General features: G+C 40.3%; 1 protein-coding gene and 1 pseudogene across 2 annotated transcripts in view; both read left to right on the plus strand.

Annotated features, from left to right (window-relative positions):
- DCAF5 (DDB1 and CUL4 associated factor 5) overlaps positions 1-20,107 on the plus strand; it is a 163,632-nt gene extending 143,525 nt beyond the window's left edge. For both annotated transcript variants that reach the window (XM_069092005.1, XM_069092006.1), the window contains exons 8-9: positions 6,396-6,523; positions 17,488-20,107. In XM_069092005.1, coding sequence (XP_068948106.1) covers positions 6,396-6,523; positions 17,488-19,248 — 1,889 coding nt within the window. In that variant the 3' untranslated portion in view covers positions 19,249-20,107. The remainder of the gene's footprint in view (positions 1-6,395; positions 6,524-17,487) is intronic.
- On the plus strand, positions 12,139-17,465 carry LOC138164309 (BRISC and BRCA1-A complex member 1 pseudogene; annotated as a pseudogene).
- Positions 20,108-22,593: the final 2,486 nt, after the last annotated feature.

The following is a 22,593-nucleotide window of genomic DNA, read 5'->3' on the forward strand; positions in this document are numbered from 1 at the left end:
GCCCCGAGGTAGCCAGAGTTTATGAAATTAGAAATTTTCTACCTGTTGCCTTTTTGTTGTATTAGTATTTATGGTTTCCTTCCCAGAGCACCCTGGTGCTATGGTGATATTTGCTGTAGAGATACCTAGAACCTGTGTTTGGAATATTATTGGATAACACCACCTTTTAATGTCTTCCAAAGATCACTCATCTTTTTTGCCATCTGCAGGCAAAATTTGGAAACTGGTAAAAAACTCTTCAGAAGACTATGGTTCTGTTCTGTAGTCAAGAGGAGAACATATCCACACGTATTCTCTCCACTCCAGCACTAAATGGGGGGTAGGCAGAAGTGATACACTAGTGCTCAGTCTAATGTGATTATTCGCTTCCCACCAATAATCCCCCCCCAATCAATCAACAAGCATTTATTATGCGTGTATTTATGTGTCTGTGTCTGTGATGGCAATGGGAATTCAAGTACAAATAATGAAAATGAAAAAGAAAAAATCATTGGAGAACCAAGTATCCATATAAGCATATAGCTGCATTAATATAAAATGAATAAATACAAAGTAGTTGGGAGGGACAGCAGTGGTAACTGGGGACATTAATTAGGAAATGAAATGTCCTATGTTGAAAACAAACAGAAGCCAATTCATTTTCATCTCAAGAGTACAGAAGTAGGAGTAATGTCCAGTGTGTCTGGAAAGATAGGTTAGACCATGATGAAGGTTTTAGAAGCTTAATAGAGGAATTCATATTTTATCTTCGAGACAATAAGAAACCACTGGAGATGGCACGTCTATGTTTAGGGGAAAATTAGCCTGGCAACATTTTGGGGATGGCATTGAGTGGCAGTGAGACACTCAAGTCAGTGCCTATTAAAAGTTTGCTTGTAACAATCTGGAAAAGAAGTGATGAGGACTATCTGTGTTATGGAGAGAAAGAGTCACATGTTAGAGATGATATAGAGGTAGAAGTGTCAAGATGTGGTATCTTATTGGTTACAGGGGGGTGTAGTCTAGGATACAAAGAGGATACAAACCTTAGAGACTGGAAGGGTCTTTGTGCTGTCAGAGTGCTGTTGACAGAAATAGAGAAGTTTTGAAGGGGGGAAGTAATAGGGGAAACTCTGAGGAAGGTGATAAGTTGTTTTGGACACAGTGAACTTGCATTGTCTCCGGGTCATCAAGTTTGAAATGTCTACTTGGCAAACTGATGATGCAGACTGAAACTTGGGAGAAACCATGTTTGTTCTGTCTGTCTGTTTGTTTTTTTTTTTTTGCCTTTTGAAGGGCATTTGGGGTTAAGTAACTTGCTCAAGGTTACACAGCTAGTTTTTTTGTGTGGGTGTTAAGTGTCTGAGGCCGGAACCGAATTCGGGTCCTCCTGACTCCACGGCCGGTGCTTTACTCACTGTGCCACCTAGCCACCCTCTGTCTGTCTTTCTATCATCATATAGATTTAAACCCACAGGAATTGATGGAGTTACCAACAGAGAGAAAGAGATTGCAGAGGGAGAAGATGAGAGTTCTGTGGCAACACCCACAGTTAGGTTGTGATATGAATGATAAAACAGCAGAGGAGACTGAGAAGGAGCAGTTAGATAGGTAAGAGGGGAATGGGGAGAAAGCATGCAGAAGAAAAGGAGATCCAACTGTGCCTGATGCAGCAGAGAGGTCAAGGAAGAGGAGGAGTGAAGAGAGAAGACCATCAAATTTGATCATTCAAAGATCATTGGTAACTTGGGAGAAAATCGATTCAGTTAAGTGAGGTTGATGCTAGGTTACAGAGTTAAGGAGTGAGTAAGACGTGAGGAAGTGTGGAGACTTCTCTTCTAGATAGCTTTTTCAAGGAAAAAAGGGAACTAAGAAAGGGAGGAGAGATCTAGGACAATAGTCTGAGGGAACTGTAAGAGAGCCTTGGCCATGTTTGAAGCCAGTAGATAGGGGTTGAAGATTTGAGAGGGTGTGAGGGGTATTTCTAATTAAGGAAAGCAGAACACTTAACAGGTAATAGGAATTCATAGGAATTGAGACTGAGTAATCAGGAGGTTAGAAACTATGAGGTACATCTGTGTGAATACTGGAATAGGTACATCTAGAAGAGAGCCAAGAATAGGAAAGATATGGTGGATCCACTTGGTTAAGTTGCATAATTTCCTCCAGGTCTTAGGTTGCTCTCTAGTTCAGTATCCAACTCAGTTACATCCAAGTGAACACAGGCCATAAAATGTAGAGAGGTACGCTGAGGAACTCTTGTGGGGAAATTCATATCCAAGCTTTCAAAGAGTACATTTAGGACTCTGAACTTCATTTCTTCCTCTTTCCCATTGTGACATTCCTTCAACAAGTCTCATGGGCACTTATGGAGTCCCCATCCAGAAACTAGAGACAACATTCAATAAATCTATAAAGAAGGCTTATACTCTTGCTTCCTCTCTCCTTCCTGTGCTTTCACCTTCTCCTTAATTGAGTGCATTGATGGTAGCGAATTAGCACTATCATTACTTGAATATAAAAGAGAGTTCATTCTGTGCATTTACATATGAATGCTCTGTTTAAGTAAAATATTCTCAAAAATGATTTGGGGCACCTAGGTGATACAGTGAATAGAGTACTGGCCCTGTAGTCAGGAAAATGTGTGAACTTGGGCAAGTCATTTAACCCCAATTGCCCTGCCTTCCCCCCTCCAAAAAGATAAAAAAAAAATTCTCATGAGAATATTGATTATAAATTTGGCCTACATGCATGAAATTTTTAAGTTAAAAAAGCCTGGAAAAAGTATTTTAAAAGTATTTTTTTTTAAAGTATCTGTGGGGGCATGGAAGATCTTTAAATCCCATAACCCTTAGAGCAGGCCAATCCAATATAATAAAAATTGCAATTCTGCCTAAACTAATGTATTTGTTCAAAGTCATAATGTTCAGGATTAAGGTTTAGATTAGGGGTGTTTGGGGGTGGGGGCCGGAGTCAAGATGGCGGAGTAGAAGCATGACCTCCAAGCTGCTCCTGCTTCCACCTTCCCCAATCAATGTAAAATGGGGACTCTGAACAAACTTTGGAGCTGCAGAACCCACAAAATTAAACAGAGAAGCTAACCTCCTGCTGAGGACAGCCTGGCGCTCTTGGAGCGGAGCCCAGGCCCACCCTCTGAGCCGGGGTTTTAGCCCCAGTGCGGGCCTGACCAGCTGCCAGCCGGAGAGACTCCAGGTCAGCAGTAGCTGTGGCCGTTTCCCAGAATTATCAACACATAGATGAGAAGGACAAAGTGAGAGGTCAGTGCAGTCTGGACTTCGGGACCCAGTAAGTGGGAGTTCGTGGCTAGCTGGCCAGCGCCACATGGCAGCTTCAGCTCCTGGCCTGCAGAGTGTAGGGGGACCAAGCAACCAGTCTGAGGGGTGATCGCTCTTGCTTTAACCTGCTTGGATCTGGATTGCAGTCTAGGGTGAAGGTCCTGGGGTGTGTGTCCAGCTTGCCAGAATGTGTGGAGGCCTCAGAGAGGGCACCCATCTAATACCTCCCGCAGCTGAGAAAACCCCAGCCTTTGGGACAAAAGCTCCCCTGTCTGATAGCAGAGTCCTACTGTGGCAAAAAGCCCAGGGGTCAAGTGACTGAGGGGTGACATGACCAGGCAAAGGAAACAAAGCAGACAGAAGATTCCAACATTAGACTCCTATTTTGGGGACAGAAAGGAACAAAGCATGGAACAGGAGGAAGACGGTGAAGTCAGAACTCCTGCACCAAAAGCTTCAAAGGAAAATATGAGCTGGTTACAGACCATAGAGGACCTTAAGAAGCAAATAAGAGAAGTAGAGGAAAAATTGGGAAGAGAAATGAGAACAATGCAACAAAATTACAAAATGAGAGTCAACAGCCTGACTGAGGAAAATAACACCTTAAAAAACATACTAACTCAAATGGCAAGAGAGGCTCAAAAAGGCAATGAGGAGAAGAATGCCTTAAAAAGCCAAATTTGCCAGATGGAAAAAAGAATCTCAAAAGCTCAGTGAGGAGAATCATTGCTTCAGAATTAGATTGGAGCAAATGGAAGCTAATGACTTTATGAGAAATCAAGATGCTGTTAAACAGATCCAAACAAATGAAATAATAGAAGGCAATGTGAAATATCTCATGGGAAAAACCACTGACCTGGAAAATAGATCCAGGAGAAAAAATTTAAAAATTATTGGACTACCTGAAAGCCATGCTCAAACTAAGAACCTAGAAATCATCCTCCAGGAAGTTCTCAAAGAAAACTGCCCTGATGTTTTAGAACCAGAAGGCAAAATGGAGGTTGAAAGAACCACCGATCACCTCCTGAAAAAGATCCCAAAAAGAAAACTCCTAGGAATATTATAGCCAGGTTCCGGAATTCCCAGATTAAGGAGAGAATATTACAAGCAGCCAAGAAAAAACAATTTGAATATTGTGGAAACACAATCAGGATAACACAGGATCTGGCAGCTTCTACACTGAGGGACCAAAGGGCTTGAAATATGATATTGCAGAGGTCAAAGGAGCTGGGATTAAAACCAAGAATCATCTACCCAGCAAAACTGAGTATCATATTTCAGGGGAAAATATGGTCATTCAGTGGAATAGAGGACTTTCAAGCATTCTTGATGAAAAAACCAGAGTTGAATAGAAAATTTCACATTCAGATACAAGAAGCAAGAGAAGCTTGAGAAGGTAAACAGGGAAAAGAAATCATAAGGAACTTATCAAAAGTTGAACTATTAACGTTCCTACATGGAAAAACAATAATTGTAACTGATGAAACTTTTGTCATTATGAAAATAGTTGCAGGGAATAGAAAAAAAAAATATATATATATGTCTATATATGAGGGTATATGGGCATATGAATACATATGTGAATGTGTATATATATGTTTACAGGTATACATAGATAGAGGGCACAGGACCAATTTAACAGGAAGGGATGATACTTAAAAGGTGAAATTAAGATGTGAGAGAGGAGGAGGTGGGGAGAGACAGATTGGGGTAATGTATCTCATACTGAAGAGGCAAGGGGAAATGGTTGCAATGGAGGGGAAGAATAGGAAGGCAAAAGGGAATGGGTAAACCTTATTCCCATTGAATTTGGCTTGAGAAGGGAATGAAATACACACTAAATAGGGTATCTCACCCTCCAGGAGAGTAGGGGGGGAAGGGGATGAGAGGGGGGATGATGGAAGGGAAGGCAGGCTGGGGGGGAGTTAAGTTGGAAGCATCCACTTTTGAAAAGGGACAGGATCAAAGTAGAGAATAGAATAAGTGGGAAGACAGGATAGGATGGAGAGAAATATAGTCAGTCTTTTACAATATATCTACTATGTTAATTGTTTTGCATTAGCCGCACATGTACAACCTATACTGAAGTGCTTATGTTCCCAATAAGGATGGGTGACAAGGGAGGAAGGGAATGAATCTGGAATTCAAAGTTTTAAAATCAAATATTCAAATATGTGTGTGTGTGTGTGTGTGTGTATATTATCAATACTATTTTACATGTAATTGGGAAATAAGATATACAGGCACTGGGGCATAGAGATCCACTGGAAAAGTCGAAAGGGGTATGGGAGAAAATATGGGAGAGAGCAGATTGGAGGAGGGGATATCCTGTGGGACTGCTATTTTGGGGCAGTGGGTAGGGGAAAAACGGGGAGAAAATTTGTAACTCAAAATCTGGCGGAAATGAATGGTGTAAATCAGAAGTTAATAAAGCATTTGAAAAATGTAAAAAAATAAAAATAAATTTAAATGTATCTGTTCTTTGGGTGGGGGAAGGGCCAAGCAATGCAGGGGGAAAGATTTTTTAGCTGGATTTGGTAAAGTAAAAACAAAAAATATCAACAAAATCTATTTTAAAAATAAGTTGTAAGCACCCAGAGCAGTATAATAGCTGGTATACTGGACTTGAAGTGATATGGTCTTTTTCTTCCATTTTCTCCTACTGGTTTTTGGCCTAATACATTTGATAGTGCCATTCCTAGAAATACCTTTCTCTGTTATTGACATCTGCCTCTAATTCAAGCCCACCGTTAAGTCATTTGCTTCTTCTTGCCAAACTGGTCGATTTAATTTGTTTCCAGTATATTTCTAAGCCAAGTGCAGAAATCAGAAGTTTTAAAAAAAAGTTTTAAATGGCCTTTACTTGACAATGGAATTACAGTGGGTAGGTGTGGGCAGTGTTTAAAGGCTAAATAAAGGTACTGGGTAAGAGTACATATGCTGAGAGATATTTCTTCTTCATTCTTTCTATAGCAACTTTATCTTCAAGATAGAGTATTTTGCTGGTGTTATATTTTTACATATTACATCTCAGACCCAAAGCTGGTTGCCTGACATTACCTGGAATACATTCCCATCCATTCATTTTCCTTGTTTGATTTTTTTCTTCTTTCTTCCCAGGTGGCATTGGCAGGGTGGTCAATGGAGCCTTCATGGTATTAAAAGGTCACAGATCGATTGTCAACCAAGTCCGGTTTAATCCCCACACCTACATGATCTGCTCCTCTGGTGTGGAAAAGATTATCAAGGTCAGAACTCTATTCTTGCCTTTCAAAGAAAAATTGCCATAGTATTGTGACTTGAGTTCGATGGAATCTGACAAGACCTCAGATAGGGTTCATAATCCAAAGTGTTTAATCAAGGATGATCTTAGGAATGATGTGGGGGTTGAGGGGAATGTGTTTTTATAATATTTGTAAAAGGAAAAGCAATCTTTACATAATAGAGATTCACACTTTCCTGCACAATCATCTTTCTGTTCTGCTTTATATATTAGAATGCTTATATGGTATTTAAATTCAAAATGAAGAAATAAACCAAACCAAAAAAATCATATTTTGGTCATCGCTTAAGTGTCTTCCAGATATTGCCTCACATTGCTGCCTTGTTTCCAGTTGTGTCTTACCCTTAAATTTTATTAATTTTGCCTGACAGACTTCATGTCAAGGTTAAGGGAATATGTTTTCTAAGACTCGTTTTTCCATTTCCCATTGATTGCTGCCATAATTCATCAAGTCTCTAAAAGGATGCTGAGAACCACTGGCCAAAATACACAGAAAAACAAACAAAAAAATTGCATGCAATTGTGTTTGAGGTCATTTGATAAAACTGAAATAACTTTAATGAATTATATATTGACTGAATTAAATCATTCTTTGCCAAGGTATATTTTTAGTCTGCAAATAAGACACCCATCCTGGCATATATCTATGGTAAGATGGCCCAGTGTCCATCACTCACATTCCATGGGCTAGAAACCTTGACTACTTTCCACATTTGGTCTTTGTGATTGCCATCTTTCCATCTTGGACTCACACTTCATGTTGACTGTTATTTTGTCATTTAGGGAACATCCATATGATTTTAACTACTGAGAAATCTTTCTTGACCCTATAAGTCAATAGTCAACTTCTCTGAGTGTGTGGTGTGTTTGCAAGAGGTTAATGGATTGGGAAAGTAATTTTCTTCAGTGCCTTCAAAACCTTCATACCCCTATTGTTCTAAAAGCATATTAACCAACCAGAACGATTTATAAAGGATAAAGAATATTTCCTAGGCAGAATTTTTTAAAATATGTGTCATCATAACTATCTTAAATTTGATAGTAGACAGCAGTTCAAAAGGTACAATGCAAGTGGTAGAAATCATAACTCAGGGGGTGACTAAGTAGCACAGTGAATAGAGCACCAGCCCTGGAGTCAAGAAGACCTGAGTTCAAATCCAGCCTCAGACACTTAACACAAAAACTATCCATGTGACCTTGGGCAAGTCACTTAACCCCAATTGCCCTCCCCCTACCCCCTCCAAAAAGCAAAAAAGAAAGAAAGAAATCATAACTCATATTTGCCCATAGTCTTAACTTCCTTCAAGCTCAATCTATTGCTGCTTTAACCCTGGGAACCATTGCTAATTTGCATAACTTTACATATTATCCTGAGAAATTTTTCCCAAATGGCCTGATTTTCCAAATCTGTGGTCCCAACCTCCCTGACATATCCTTTTACATAGACTTCTGACTTTGTTTATGACTGGAATTTAGATATTTCTTTCCTGGCTTATTGCTAAATGAATTTTGGGTCAGTTTTTGTTTTGTGACAGTCTTCTGTTAGCCCTGTGACTTATCTGGTTGATATCTCTATGATAATTAGGATTCCCTTGGTATTAAAACCTATTTGTTGGGCTTTTTAAAAATATGAATTCAGACATTCTGATACCTCTTTTGACTGCAGATTCCTCCCCTTAAGAATTTTTAGCAGTTTACTGGATTTTGCTCAGACTCTTGAATTCTTTGAACCTTTCTTTTGACTGATTAACTGTAGTCTTGGCACCGAAACACACTCTGGCTAGGCACAGATGACATAATTCTTTTGCTCCAGAGAAGCTCTACTTGGGCACTTCCTATAGAATAGAGCTTCCTGTTTGGCCTTGTTTATGTGCTGAATCCCACAGACTACTGTTGACTCAACTGAAGTTCTTAAGCTTAAGATCACTGCTGGGAAGCCAGCCAAGGTCTCAGAAAAGGAAAAGAAGAAAATGTTTTTTGCATAAGACCAACCACACTGAGCTAGGGAGATCACTCCTTCAGAAGATGGGACATTTAAGGCTCCGTTGTTAGTTTCTATACCAAAGGGATTAGGATCACCACACCAAGATATGGTAAATCTGAATCTGAATTCAATCAGAATTTTTTAAGAAATTGTAGTACCTATACTTAGACGGAAGATCAAACAAGGAAGCAATTAAAGCTGAGCTTGGTTTTATTTAAATTATATTTACTCTGGTGGCAGTCTAACTGGAAATTGCATCTCTGTGGGAATTAGAGATGGTGGAATAAAATTTAATACAGTGCCTAGCACATAGTAGGCACTTAATAAATGCTAGATGCCTGATTGCTAGGCAGAGTGAGATGAGTCCCTGTCCTGGCCAGCAATCACCTCATCCAGAGGCATCTTTGGACATGCTCTGGGTCTGGCTCCTTTTGTAAAAGGGGATTCACTCTGGTGACTCACCTGTCAGGAATGTTGTGGATTGACTGGTATGAGCTATTTAATATTCTGATGATTATTTCTAGAGGGCTAACAGACTGCAGCCAGCCAGATTCCAGTCTCACCATAAAACTGCTTTTTTCCCCCAGTTAGCTCTACCCACCCTTCTCTCTTCATGATCTTTCCAAGGGTACCTTTTTCTGCCTCAGAAGGAAGAGGTCTGCACTCTCAGTTGTGGTTTCTGAATGCTTGCTCCCAGAAGGTCTTCTCTCTCTCTCATTAGTTCCATGCCTCCGTCTGGAAGCAAGGAATGGCCTGGACGGAGAACTGGCCTAGAAGCCAGGATGATTCAAGCACTGCCACTGACACATAATTAGATGTGTGACTTTGGACGTGTCACTTTTCTGCTGCTAGGCAGTGCCCAAACCTGTCAGGTGCAGAGAAAGTGCTGACCTGCAAGCATAAAGAGAGAGTTCCCAGTTCTAATGAAATCACAGGTTGAGTCCTTATCCTTGTCCCTGTCCCTAACGTATTGGAAAGGGGGTCTTTCAGACACCCTTGATTGAATAGAGCACTGGACCTGGACTCCAGAATACCTGAGATTAAAGCCAGCCTTGGCAGATCACTTAACCCTTGCCAGCCTCAGGTTCCTCATTTGTAAAATGGTAATGATAAGAGCACCCACTTTTCCCTTCTCAGCTGGAAAGTCTTCTAAACGATTTAAATTCAATTATTACTGTGCTGTAAGAAATATGTAATAGTTGCATATATACAAATCAGTGGACGGATTACTTAATGATACTCCTATTTAAGTGTTTGAATAAACAACCAGATTTTGTACCTGCCTATAAAGTTAAACTCTTCACCCTGAAAGTATTTCTTTACCCCTCTTTTTTCTCATGAATCCAGCATACTAAGTCAATAAACATGAAGGATCTACCCTGTGCAGGGCTCTATGCTAAGCACAAAGATACAAAAAGAAGCAGAAACCAGGTCCTGCCTCCATTGACCTTACAGTCTAAGGGGGTGACAAAGCAAGCTATATAATGGATATGTAAGAAATAATTAAAAGAGAAAAAGCGCTGCAATTAAGAGGGATTGGGGAAGGCTCACGGTGGAATTTTCATAGGACTTAAAGGAAGCTAGGAAGGCCATTACTCAGTATTCCAGGCATGGGGGACAGCCAGAGAAAATGCCCTGAGCTGAGAGATGGCGTATCTTGCTCGTGGAATAGCCAAGAGGCCAGTGTCACTGTATCAAAGAGTACATGTCATGGAATACTACTTTGCCCCAATTATCTTTCATTTCACATTTGTTAGAAATAGCTTTCCTTTTGTTTCTGCTATAGCTTGTTAGCCTTCAGAAATAATGAAGCAAATAATCCTATGTAGAATATAAATTCCTTGAAAACAAGAACTGTCTGTGTTTGTCTTTGTACCCCTGTACCTCATTGCACATACTAGGCATTGAATTGAATACGGTTTTAAATTTGATGTTTATTTTTAATGCTAGTAGAACAAGAGAACAGGGTCTTGTTGCAAAAGACCCATTCCACTGATTCATCCATGAAACAGACTGCTGGATGTGTTCTTTGAGGGTTTCATTATTTTCCCCAGATTGAAAGACCCTCAAAAAGAAATTAAGGAATGAGCATCCCTCTTGGACTTTCTTATCCCCCAGAGTTTCCCTTTAGGGAAATGTAGGTTCTAGAACATGAGAATTACTAGATCAAAAACTTGGAAGTTTTGCTAGCAAGGTGGCAGTTGTAATCCTCCCAGCAAACATTTAGCTTCTTATGCTTAATATACAAATGGATCTGTGATATCATTGATTTGAGCATTCCCTGCAATGATACGGATTGTAAAACATGCTTACCCCTCCTGTATATAACTCTCATTCATGTCCTCCCATAAGTTTATTATAAGGGGTCCATCAAAGGGGATGTGTTAGAGCTGAATCATATCAATCTCAACATTCTTGCTTTAAAAAAAATCAGAATAAAGAAGTTGGGTGGTGCAGTGAATAGAGCACCAGCCCTGGAGTGAGGAGGACCTGAGTTCAAATGTGGTCTCAGACACTTAACACAAAATCTAGCCGTGTGACTTTGGCCAAGTCACTTAACCCCAATTGCCCTACTTCCCCCCTCTAAAAAGCAAAAAAAAAAAAAAAAGTTGCACCTAAATGGAAGGATGGTTCATAAATACTCCTTAAGAAGCAAAGAAAAAAGTTGAAAATTAGTTTTATCATACATCCAAAAGAAAGAAAAACCATTATTTCGTGGGATATTTAGTAGTGGAATACATGGTCATCATTTGCCAAAAGACTACAATGAAAATAATTGCAAATGGTTGTTAGGGATGAAACAGCAGAGAAAAATCTATGAGCAACTTGGTAAGACCCTTCAGATTCGATAAACATACACCCTGATACTTGTCAACTTCAATTCAAGGGTGGAAAAAGATAAGAACGGGGAGAAATCTATGAGAAAGCATGATTCAGAGAAAAGCCAGAGACACACACCATACAGAAGTCTGATACCTTTATATCAGAAATTGACAGGGCATTGGAAACAGCAAGCCCCAAATAGCATGACAAAACAAAAAGCAAAACCTGAGCGACCAGAAAAGATATGTTGCTGATGTGAAATTATCCCTAAATCTCTGTGTACAGTCAGACCTTTAATTTATCAAAGCTAATATAACAAGTTATAAAAAATCAAGAAGGAAAATAATGGAAGAGTGTACAGCTGATACAATTTAATCTTGAACTCCGTAATAAATTTTTGACAGTTTAACAATGGAAAATGGACATAAATTATACAAAAACAAATTTTAGTAATTTTATAAAGAATTTTAGCCATTGTATAATTACCACAACGAAGAGAACAAAAAAGCCCAGAAAATACAGACTTTTTGATTTACTTGCCAGTCAAGAGAAATGGCTACCAGGGCAACACTGGATTAGAATATATACTCAGTCATAAAGTCTTTTGAAGGATGATGGACAATTGTGAGTAGGGTCATCCTGTAAACACCAGTAGAACGTAAAAGCATTTGAAGAAGAAAAAAAAATTGCAAAGTACTTAAATAAACAAAATCATCCTAAGGGCAATTCTTATGAAATGGGAAGAAGAAAACAAATAGAAAAAATAGAAAATATTTGTAAAAATTATTTTTAGAGACCTCTCTGTCAAGAACAGTGGATCATAATCTTTTTTTTTTTTTTTGCTTTTTTGGAGGGCAATTGGGGTTAAGTGACTTGCCCAAAGTCACACAGCTAGTAAGTGTGTCAAGTGTCTGAGGCCAAATTTGAACTTGGGTCCTCCTGATTCCAAGACCGGTACTCTATTCACTGCCCCAACTAGCTGCCCCCTAATATCATAATCTTGATTGTATTTGCTGGATAGACAAAAATGCCTCTTAAAATGAACAAAAATGAAGAAAGTAGCCAGGTTAGATTATGTGTATCTAGAGATCTGTGCTGGAGGTGACACAAATATTAGGGCATTGAGGGATCAGTATATAAGCTATCTGAAAATGGTTAAAAGGGAAAATATAAAAGGAATAGGGAAAAGTCTCATACATTAGTACCTCAAAAAAAAGTGACCAAGAGAACATCATTAACTATCAACCTATATGTCTACAAAAGATTTATGCAAAATCTCTAGAGAATCATCAATACAAAAATCAAGAGCATCCTTGATGAAAATAGTTTAGAACCAGAAGGCTTTAGAAAACAATATTTGATAATTTGTCTTTGCCAAAACTGGAGTCATTTAATGGCTCAAAGACCAATGCTTTGAATGTGTCCCAGAAGATGATCGAGATGTTTGTTTGGACAAAGCACAAGATTGACAAGTGCCACGAGTTTGCCCTGGTGGTGGTAAATGATGACACCACTTGGCTCTCAGGCTTGACTTCTGACCCCAGGGAGCTGTGCAGCTGTCTCTACAACCTCAGAACTGCTACCTGCATGGCCTTCAATTTGGACAGCCTGTTTAACCTTATACAGCAGAAGATTGAGCTTCCAGTCACAGAGAATGTCCAGACCATCCCACCACCCTACATAGTGCAGACCATCTTAGTGTACAGTCGCTGTGCCTGCCACGCCCAGTTTGCCATGATGGAGCCTATAAAGAAGATGCTTCAGTGTCCATATTTCTTTTTTGATGTGGTATATATCCACAATGGTACTGAAGAAAAAGAAGAGGAAACCAGCTGGAAGGAGACCTGTGCCCTCTTTGGAGGTTTGGATTCCAAAGGCACCAGCTACAAGCACGAGGTGGAGCTGCACAACTGCATGGCCAAACTCCTGGCCCACCCTCTGCAGAGACCTTTCCAGACCCATGCCTCCTATAGCCTCCTGGAGGAAGAACCTGCTGAAATGGAAGCCACCGTTTAAGGCCTGCCTCAAGCCTCTTGGCATTTTGCTCTCCTCCTTTTCATGGGATGAACCCTTCCTCCATAGGCCCTGGAAAAGGGTCCTTAAGAACAGTGGTTGTGGCCCCAATGGAGATGGTGGCTCTTAGGTAAAGTCCAGTCATTGACTGATCTGGGTACATGGGCCTGTCTTGCCACAATGCTGATGCAGCCTGTGGGCCCCATGATGATGAATTTTTACTATGTATTAAACTGTCAGCATCTTCACCAGTTCTCAGTTGATTGAAATAGATAAAGAATATAAGATCCAACTGTGTTTATTGTTGATTTTCAAAAATTATTTCAGTAGAGTAATGCTCCACCTTACAGGCTCTTTTTCAATATGGTGTCTCCCATCCATACACGAAAATATTCAAGACTCTTTTGAAAGCTATAACAACAGAAATAACTGTTCGGCAAAACAGGTAGTTTGTACACTCACCAAAGGTGTTTGCCAGTGTCATGGAAAAGATACAATACAGACTCTCAAGTTGAAGAGCGATTCCTTTGGATGGTACTCTACAGATGACAATTGTGCTGACAGCAACAAGCCTTGGAATATTGTGGAACATACTGGAAAAGATCTGTCATCAGTCAAAGGAGTCAGGTCTGTCTAACCACACAGAGACGATCCACTGGTCTTCCTACGTTATACTATGCATTTAGATACACTTCCTCTAGTCATCTTCTATCTTGAAGTAATTTCTAAAAGAATTTTATAACTATACTTCAATACAATTAGATTTCTTGGTAATCCTCTGTATTTTTATGCATTTAAAAACATATTTCTGAGAAGGTATCCATATGCTTCATCAACCTATCAAAGGGGATCTGTGACACAAAAAATTAAGAACCCCTGCTTGTCCGTCAGTATGTATATCTGGGACAGACAGTGCATATGACCAAAAAATTGTGTGTAGGATTTAACAGGAGGAGAATGGGCATTGTAAAGTTCCTTCTAATGGCCCCGAATTTCCCATGAAAACTAAAGGCTATATTTTTAAAACCAACATTCTGCTACTGTTACCAGATAGCAAAACGTGGAATATGACAAATTCTGAAGACTTAAAAATTAATATCAGTTAATGGCAATGGAGAGGCACATGGTAGGTATGAACAGGCTGCAACAGTGAGGAATTTTAAAGAATAGGAGTAAAATATGTCATCAAGGAATTGTACAATAAGGAAAGAAAATTATTTGGTCCCATGTCCAGGATGAGGGATAACCAGATAATATCAGAAGAAAATGAGGAAGGCCTTCACTAAGTTGGGCTAAGCTTTTTATAAAGGGCAAATTCATTTATTTACATGATTTCTTTCCTTTGGTATTTTCTTATGCCTAAATAAAAGTGTCATGAGCTTTTATTTAGCCATTTGTAAAATGGAGCTGGATAAGAGAGGGCTAAGAGGAGAATGTGGAACTTCTTATGCCAAGGGCTCTATTTCTAGACAATTCTTCCTCCTTAACTGCCAAAGTTTACTCTAAGACTAGACCTCTAGGATGATGAAAAATTAGTTAATGCTTTGAAACCACAACTTGAACTCCTTTTCAAGATCTTTTAACCTTTAGAGGCTAGAAGTATCAGGTGAAAGATTATGAAAAGCTATAGTTAATTGAACTTCTTAAGGAATTTCGCAAAAGCTCTTCTGGGCAAAATTCTCTTGGCAGCTAATTTCATGATAGTGTTATCACCCATATCCTTTTGAGATGAACCTGTGAAGCTAAAGAAAGGTCAGTGAAGCTTAGTGAAAAACTTGAAGCTTGAAGAGTTGAATTGGGTTGATGAAGCTGTTAACAGGAAGCTGTTTCACAAACCCAGAATTGTGTGGTATCTTCTGGGTGGTGATGCTTTCATCTGGAGTTGCTAAATGAAGTAAGGAGGAAGCTGGAGCAAGCTTCTGTGGAGTTTTCACAAGGAGGAGAAGAACTTTTAACTGCTCAGTTCTGGGGAAGCAGTTCTAACATTGCTAAACTTGGGAAGGTTCAGGAGACTTGTATTAGAAGTTATCTAAAGATAGTCACCCTGTCAGGCAAGAATCAGCATTGCCATAGCTACATGCTAATGTGTATGAGCTTATCTGGGCCATTTTGTGGACTAGCCTGTCACAGTCAGGTGGATTTAATAATTCTCATTTGCAGTGACAGCTTAATTCCTGTTAACTTGGGGGTTTTTTGCATAACATCTGCCATGTGCAGTATTTTCTGTGCCTCCTTCCTAATACCACCACCCTCCTGTGAAGAAGCTGATGGATGGAAACCTCATTTGGGTGTCAGAAAACCTTGGTTCTTGTTGCAGCTTCTGATCCTGTTGGGGTAAATAGCAGAGATCTTGGATTCAGAGAACCAGGATTTAAATTCCGTTTCCAAGGTTAAAGTTACACTTATTGCCTTGAGCTTCAGTTTCTCCATCTGTAAAATCACGAGGTTGGACTAGAATTAGTGATCTCTGAAATTTCTTCCAGTTCTAGGTCCGTGATGCTTGGATGATTTCATTCATGGTGTTCTGTGGTTACCCACCTTTCTTTTTACCTCCAGTTAGTACACTCCCTATACCATGAGGCCGTTGTGGATAATGTCTATGATGGTTTATTTTTTTTAAGGCGCAGAAACGAAAACTCCCACACATGTTTCTTCCTAATTCCAACAAATGCAATGTTGTACAGCAGCAGAGCCTGCCTCTTGTTCCCCATTTTTCAAGGTGAAGTTGGGAATAAGCAGAAAGTCCCCACTGATATTGATGGGGCTGAGTTTCTTTTTCTGGCCATTGTGACTGGCCTTAACCTAGCAGCTGGACAAAATGTTGGAGAACTTGGTTCTCCTTGGATGTTAAGCAAGTTTCCTGGGTAACACTGCTTGCCTTCCCAGGGAGGAAACTGCAATGTAGGTTGTTGACTGTTCTTCCTAAAGCAAGTGTAAGTGATACCTATTAGTTAAAAAATAGCAATACTGCAGTTGGGGAATATAGATCAACAGACTAAAATATTAACTCTCAGGGAGCTATGGTATAGGGGCTGTATATAGTTTTAAAAAACCTTCACATGGGACGTCTAGGTGGCACAGTGAATAGAGCACCAGCGCTGGAGTCAGGAGGACCTGAGTTCAAATCCGGCCTCAGACACTTAACACATACTAGCCGTGTGACCTTGGGCAAGTCACTTAACCCCAATTGTTCTGCTGTGCCCCTCCAAATAGCAAAAAAAAAAAATCCTTCACATGATCCAACCATCCCTTCTGTCATTCTGTATCTCTCCTTCCCTTCTCAACCAAACTCCTTGAGAAAAAGTGCCTTTATTTCCTCTTCTCTTACATGCTTCTTAGCACTCTGCAGCCTGGCTTCCTACCTCTTTATTCAACTGAAACTTTCAAGTGATTTCTTAATTGGCAAATGAATGTCATTTTCTCAGTCATCATTCTTGACCTTGTATAGCATGTGACACTATTAATCACTTCCTCCTGGGCACTCTCCTCTTTCCTGCTTCTTCCACCATATGATCATTCTTCACTCCCTCGTTCTAGATCCTCATCCATGTCATGCCCACTAACCGTGGGTGTCTTCCAAGGGCCTGCCCTGGACCCTCTTCTCTTTTTCCTCTACACTTTCTCTTAATGATATTATCACTTCTCGTGGGTTCATTTAGTATCTCAATTAATGCAAATGCTCCCCAGAGTTATAGGGTCTAACTCTAGTTTTCTGAACTCCAGTCACACATTACTCTCTGCCTTTTGGACATCTCAAACTGAGTGATCCCATTAGCATCTCAAATTCACTAAGCCAAAACGTGGTGGAAGGGAACCATAGATGCTTCCTAGGATCATCCTCGCATTTTTTTGTAAATGAGAAAACTGAAGTCCAAATATGTTGAGTGACTTTCCCAAAGTCACACTGTGAGTGGCAGGAATGACCATGCGGTAAAAAGATAAAAGGCATCAATAAAATGTTAATTTTTTTTTAATAGTAGGAGGGAGAAAAGGATAAAATAAAAGGAGGGGGGGGGGGGGGGGGGGGGGGGGGAAGCCATAGGTCTATGTCCTGTGTTTTCACTTACTTTCAGATATTTTAAAATCATTTCTTTTTCTTTTCTTTCTAGATATGGAGTCCTTATAAGCAGCCAGGTTGTACTGGAGACCTTGATGGTCGAATCGAAGATGATTCCCGCTGTCTCTATACCCATGAAGAATATATCAGCCTTGTATTGAACAGTGGGAGTGGTTTGTCCCATGACTATGCTAACCAGTCAGTTCAAGAAGACCCACGGATGATGGCTTTCTTTGACTCCCTAGTACGCCGTGAGATTGAGGGTTGGAGCTCAGATTCAGATAGTGACCTCAGTGAAAGTACCATCCTACAGCTGCATGCAGGGGTGAGTGAGCGTTCAGGCTATAGTGACTCTGAGTCTTCAGCCTCCCTGCATCATTCTCCACCACCCATGGCAGATGAGTCAGCTGATGCCGCCTACCGCCTGGGATCCTTTCGAGCTACCGCGGTAGCATCCCCCCCGCCCTCTTCATGTGACGATGTGGCCTCCCGACAACAGCGTCTGTCTGCCTTGCGCAGGTACCAAGACAGGCGCTTATTGGCCCTCTCCAACGAGTCGGATTCAGATGAGAACGCCTGTGAAGCAGAGCTGGACACTGACCTTTTCCCCCGACCCAGGTCACCTAGCCCTGAAGAGAATGAGTCTAGTAGTTCCAGCAGCAGCAGCAGCAGCAGCACGGAAGATGAGGAGGAGCTGAATGAGCGGCGCACTTCTACCCGTCAAAGGAACGCAATGAGACGGCGGCAGAAGCCTCCACGGGACGATAGGTCGGGTGCCCCAGCAAAGCATGCTGGCACCTATATTGGAGAAGACAACTATGACTACCCACAGATCAAAGTGGATGATCTCTCTTCCTCACCAGCTTCCTCCCCAGAACACAGTGCCTCCAACATGGAGATTCACCCAGGACGGGTGTCCCCATCTTCTGATATGGAGTCGGTTGAGCGGAAAATTTACAAAGCTTACAAATGGCTCCACTACTCCTATATCTCATATTCAACTGGTAAAGATGAAGAGACTTCCTTAGGGGTTGGGGAGACAGATGAGGGAAAACCTGGAACAAGTGAGAAGAGCAACCCTACCCCTTCTTCCAGTAAAAGCGGTTTGAGTGTAACTACTCCCCAAGGCAGCCAGGATCTCCCCTCTGAAGGCCAAGGCAGGGAAGCTTTAAAAGAAGGCAGTCCTACCACAAATCCTAGTAATGGCCAAGGCTGTGACCGTGACAACCACCCATGTTCAGAGGAACAAGAAGGCACATCCCAGGGCACCAACAGTAGCAGCTCTATTGAACACACTTTTGAGACCAAGAAGCTCAATGGAAAAGCCCTCTGCAAAGCCATAAGTGACAAGTCTGAGGAACAACCTTTGTCCACAGCTCCCAAAGGATCCTGCCTGGCTCTCAGTGGTGGATCTACCAGCTATCCTAGGACCCAGTCTGATGAGAGTGAGGAGAGGAACCATGAAACTGTCTGCCCCAACCACAACAATGGACACTTCCATCCTCGACCCCTTCACCTCCACAACAATGGACAGAACTTTGGGGAGTCAGAGGCAGTCATCCACTCTTCCCCGGGACACTCAGATGCTGACAATGACAACGTGCTCCTGCCTGGGACACTCTTGCACAAAGACTGCCATCTATCTGAAATGGACTGTGAGGACCACAATACTGGCATGAAAGAGGACTCAACTGAACCTCACTTGCCAGCCAGCAGGGGCACCCATGGACGAAGTGGACTCAAAAGGCACCGGGGGGAATTGGAAGACACAGATTCAGAAAATTCCTGCTCAGAGAAGAAATTAAAAACATGATAAATATAAGAGGGGGAAAGAGAGCTTGCAGAAAGAACCCTATTTAAAAAAAGAAAAAGAAAAAGTGAGAAAAAAACCTTGTTTAGTACATACAGAGGAAAAGGAAAAAAGTATTAAAGGCACATAGAGCCAAGGTCTGAAATGTTGTGTCTGTGATGCTGCTCCATTCCATTCAGCGATGGGTCTAAGTGTTTGGCCAATGGTTTGTGCTGTATAAAGAAAAAAAAATCCAAGTGACTCCTTTATTAATGAGACTTGAGCATAGTGTACCTGTGCAAGGTTCTGTTAAAGTAAATCCTTGTTGAGACATTTGACTTGTTCTTGTGTGTGTGTATGTGTGTGTGTGTGCGCGTGCGTGCGTGTGTGTATGTGTGCATGTGTGCGCACTCCAGTGCATGCACCTACACACATACGCATGTTTGTGTTCAGCCTTTTCGCCTGACTGTTGAGTAAGAATTTTCTTTTAGTTCTCCACTTGAAAGAATATATAGATGTATATTTTTTTGCCACCTCACTCTGTTTACATGTCATAGGCATTCTGGTCTTAACGAGGGATAACTGCTGCATTTCATCCTGTTTCAAACAGGAATTATAGAGATGTAGCTCTTGGGTGAACAGACTGAAGAGCTAACAGAAATAGTCTTTCAGCCCCTTGACTGTGCTGATGAGAAGAGCATGGTTGCTTTCTTGAAAATTGTGAGCCTTCCATGTTTTCTATATGTAGCACTTTTTTCATAAAGCACTTAATGTGGATGTATTTCATTAAAGCATTCTTCGTGCTAATGAGAGGTTATGGGGGAAATGGCCTTTTTCAGGTTCAGGGAGAGTACATGTTCCTAATAAACTTCATTGTTTTCAAGTTTGGTGATGCTGCAGTACAACCTTTATGAAGACATTAAGTTGGAATTATATGCACTATAACCACTTTGGTGCTAGTTCTTACATCCAACTTGAACAAAACCTAGCAGGTGCTTTCTTGGCCCCGTATGTTGAGGGCTAGGCTTATAGGAGAAGAAGAAGAATAGCTTTTAGGAGCTTTGCACTTTCACTACTAACATAAATTCTCATTGATGAGCAACTAAGAGCCATTCAGGTAGAAACAGTTTCTAGTTGAAAGAGAAGAGAGTGGTATTGTATACACCTAATTTGTCACAAGCCCCATTGGCCAGAACTGGTTTGAAACTCCCTCTGAATTGCTCATTATAGGGGCCATGATCCAGCTCCTGCATTGTGGTGGGCATCCTGAAGTATCAAGTTCCTATTAAGTTGAATATTATGAGGCAGAGAATGTAAGGAAATGAGTTGGTCATAAACTAATATTCCTTAGATAAAGCTACGCTGCTGTGAAATTTATGAAGAAAAAAGGGTAAAGATCAAAAGACTCACAATGCTGCTGTGTAGTGGTTGGAGTCACCTGAGCATGGTGAATATTTGGTATATGTTGAAACATAAAATATGGTTTTATAAGTCCATGGAACTGGTCAGCTGGATTGCCTACACAGAAATCCATGAAAAGGCAAAAGGAATCTAGAGTAAACAAAGGAGTAAAGGGAGAAAAGCAATACAGTTTCTGTTAGGCAAACTGGAAACTAGATCTGAAAATTAGTATTTGACTTTCAAACCCAATGTCTTAGTTCGTGAAGCATTTTCGTTTTGCAAGGAGGCATTAGGAGATCAAGATATATGTTTGTCAAAGGGGAAGAATGAGGAGGCTGTGATAGAGAAAAGAGATCCAAGGTCTCTAGAAAAAGAGATTTGAACACTTTCAGGCATTGGGGGAAGTACGGAAAAGATGGTCAGCCAGAAGGGAATGTCATCTTGCCAAACTTTCTGTAAAGCTAAAAATAAATGTGGTGTGGTATGATGCAACTTAGGTATGAAAACACCTTTGGGGGCATGAGAGGGAAGGAAATAATTTTCTATCAACATTGTGAACAGCAGTGGGAAGGGCTCAAAAATTGAGCAACTGTTAACTTATTTATTGGAAGGAGGGAATATGTAGTAACCATTAGAATTTCTTCAGATTTGTAATCAAGATGGCTTTATGATTTGTCTTCTTTGATTATACACAAATCACTGTAAATTCTGTTTTTATAAGCCCACGTAATTTTTAAGAATTTTGCTTTTGCAAAGTTTATTAAATTGAAAAGGGTTTTTTTTAATCATTTATATACAAAAGATAATCATTCATTGTGCATTTTTCTGCTTCCTCTAAGGTTTTTCCCTTTTTGGTTTTTCTCTCTAGCAAGTTAGCAGAAGTGACTTTTTCTCAAGGAAGTCAGTCATCCTGGAGAAGAAGTAGGTTTGTGTTCCCTTGAAGATAACCAATTTCGTAGTTCCAGTTCTTAAAGCGTAAAACTTTGTCTTCCACTTTTAGGGTCTTTAAACCTTGCTCTAATCACCTTATTCAAGTTTCTGAAAGGAGAAAGGGAAGTTCATCCTGGTTATTTAAGCTGTTTAGTATTTAATCAAGAGGGTTGAATTTTAATGGAAATGAATTTCAGTATGACCCTCTAACTCTAAAGCTCTCTTTGCTAGAATCCTAGATTTCAGTTTCTAAAATGGCATTATTCTTGAAATATGTTTTATTTTGACACAACAAACACTTCTCAACAAATCTATCCAAACAACTCCTACCCCCATATAAAGCACATTCCCTAAAAAGCCAAGTTTTTGATCTTTCAAAGAAAAGAAGGCTGTGCACCTTAATTTTGACAGTATAGTTCCAACATTAACTGTTGTATTAGATCTGAGTTTTAGTACCTTACATTGTCTTTAAGATTTACATTGTGGGAATCATTATATGTATTGTTCTTTTGGCTTTACTTCTCTCTGCATCACCTGCTAGAAAACATTGAAAAGAGATCCTGCAACACTCTCAGAGATTTGATTCCTCAAGAAGGCAATCCTAAAAATTTGAGGCTCTTTCCAGAAATCCTTTCCCAAAGTCACTGCAGGTTCAGGGCCATGGAAGGCCACTCTGGAGAAGATGTTATGACCACATTTACTTCCCAGAATAGCTTGGTGGTAATATTTTGATGGCTAAGCAGGAGGCACAAAATGAGATTGAAGAACTGTTATTCATGGGTTTATAGCTTTATTTCCTGCAATCCTTTTGAAAACTCTATTCTGTGTATTCAGATGGATGACACAGATGTCACTGAAAACTTATTTTTTTAACCACAATTATTTTCTACTGGTTTTACAAGTAATTCCCCTCTAGTATAGTAGGTAAATGAGATATCAGATTGGGGAGAATGGTGATCGCAAGTAGTTTTAACATGCTCAAAATTACTCCTGTTTTTGTATACAAAGTACCTTGTCTTCTCCTGAAGCTCTGCCTCT

The sequence above is a fragment of the Petaurus breviceps genome, unplaced genomic scaffold (assembly GCF_028583685.1).
Source record: "Petaurus breviceps papuanus isolate PSGF00001 unplaced genomic scaffold, PetGlider_PUasm1.0 189, whole genome shotgun sequence".
In the NCBI taxonomy this organism is placed as follows: Eukaryota; Metazoa; Chordata; class Mammalia; order Diprotodontia; family Petauridae; genus Petaurus; species Petaurus breviceps.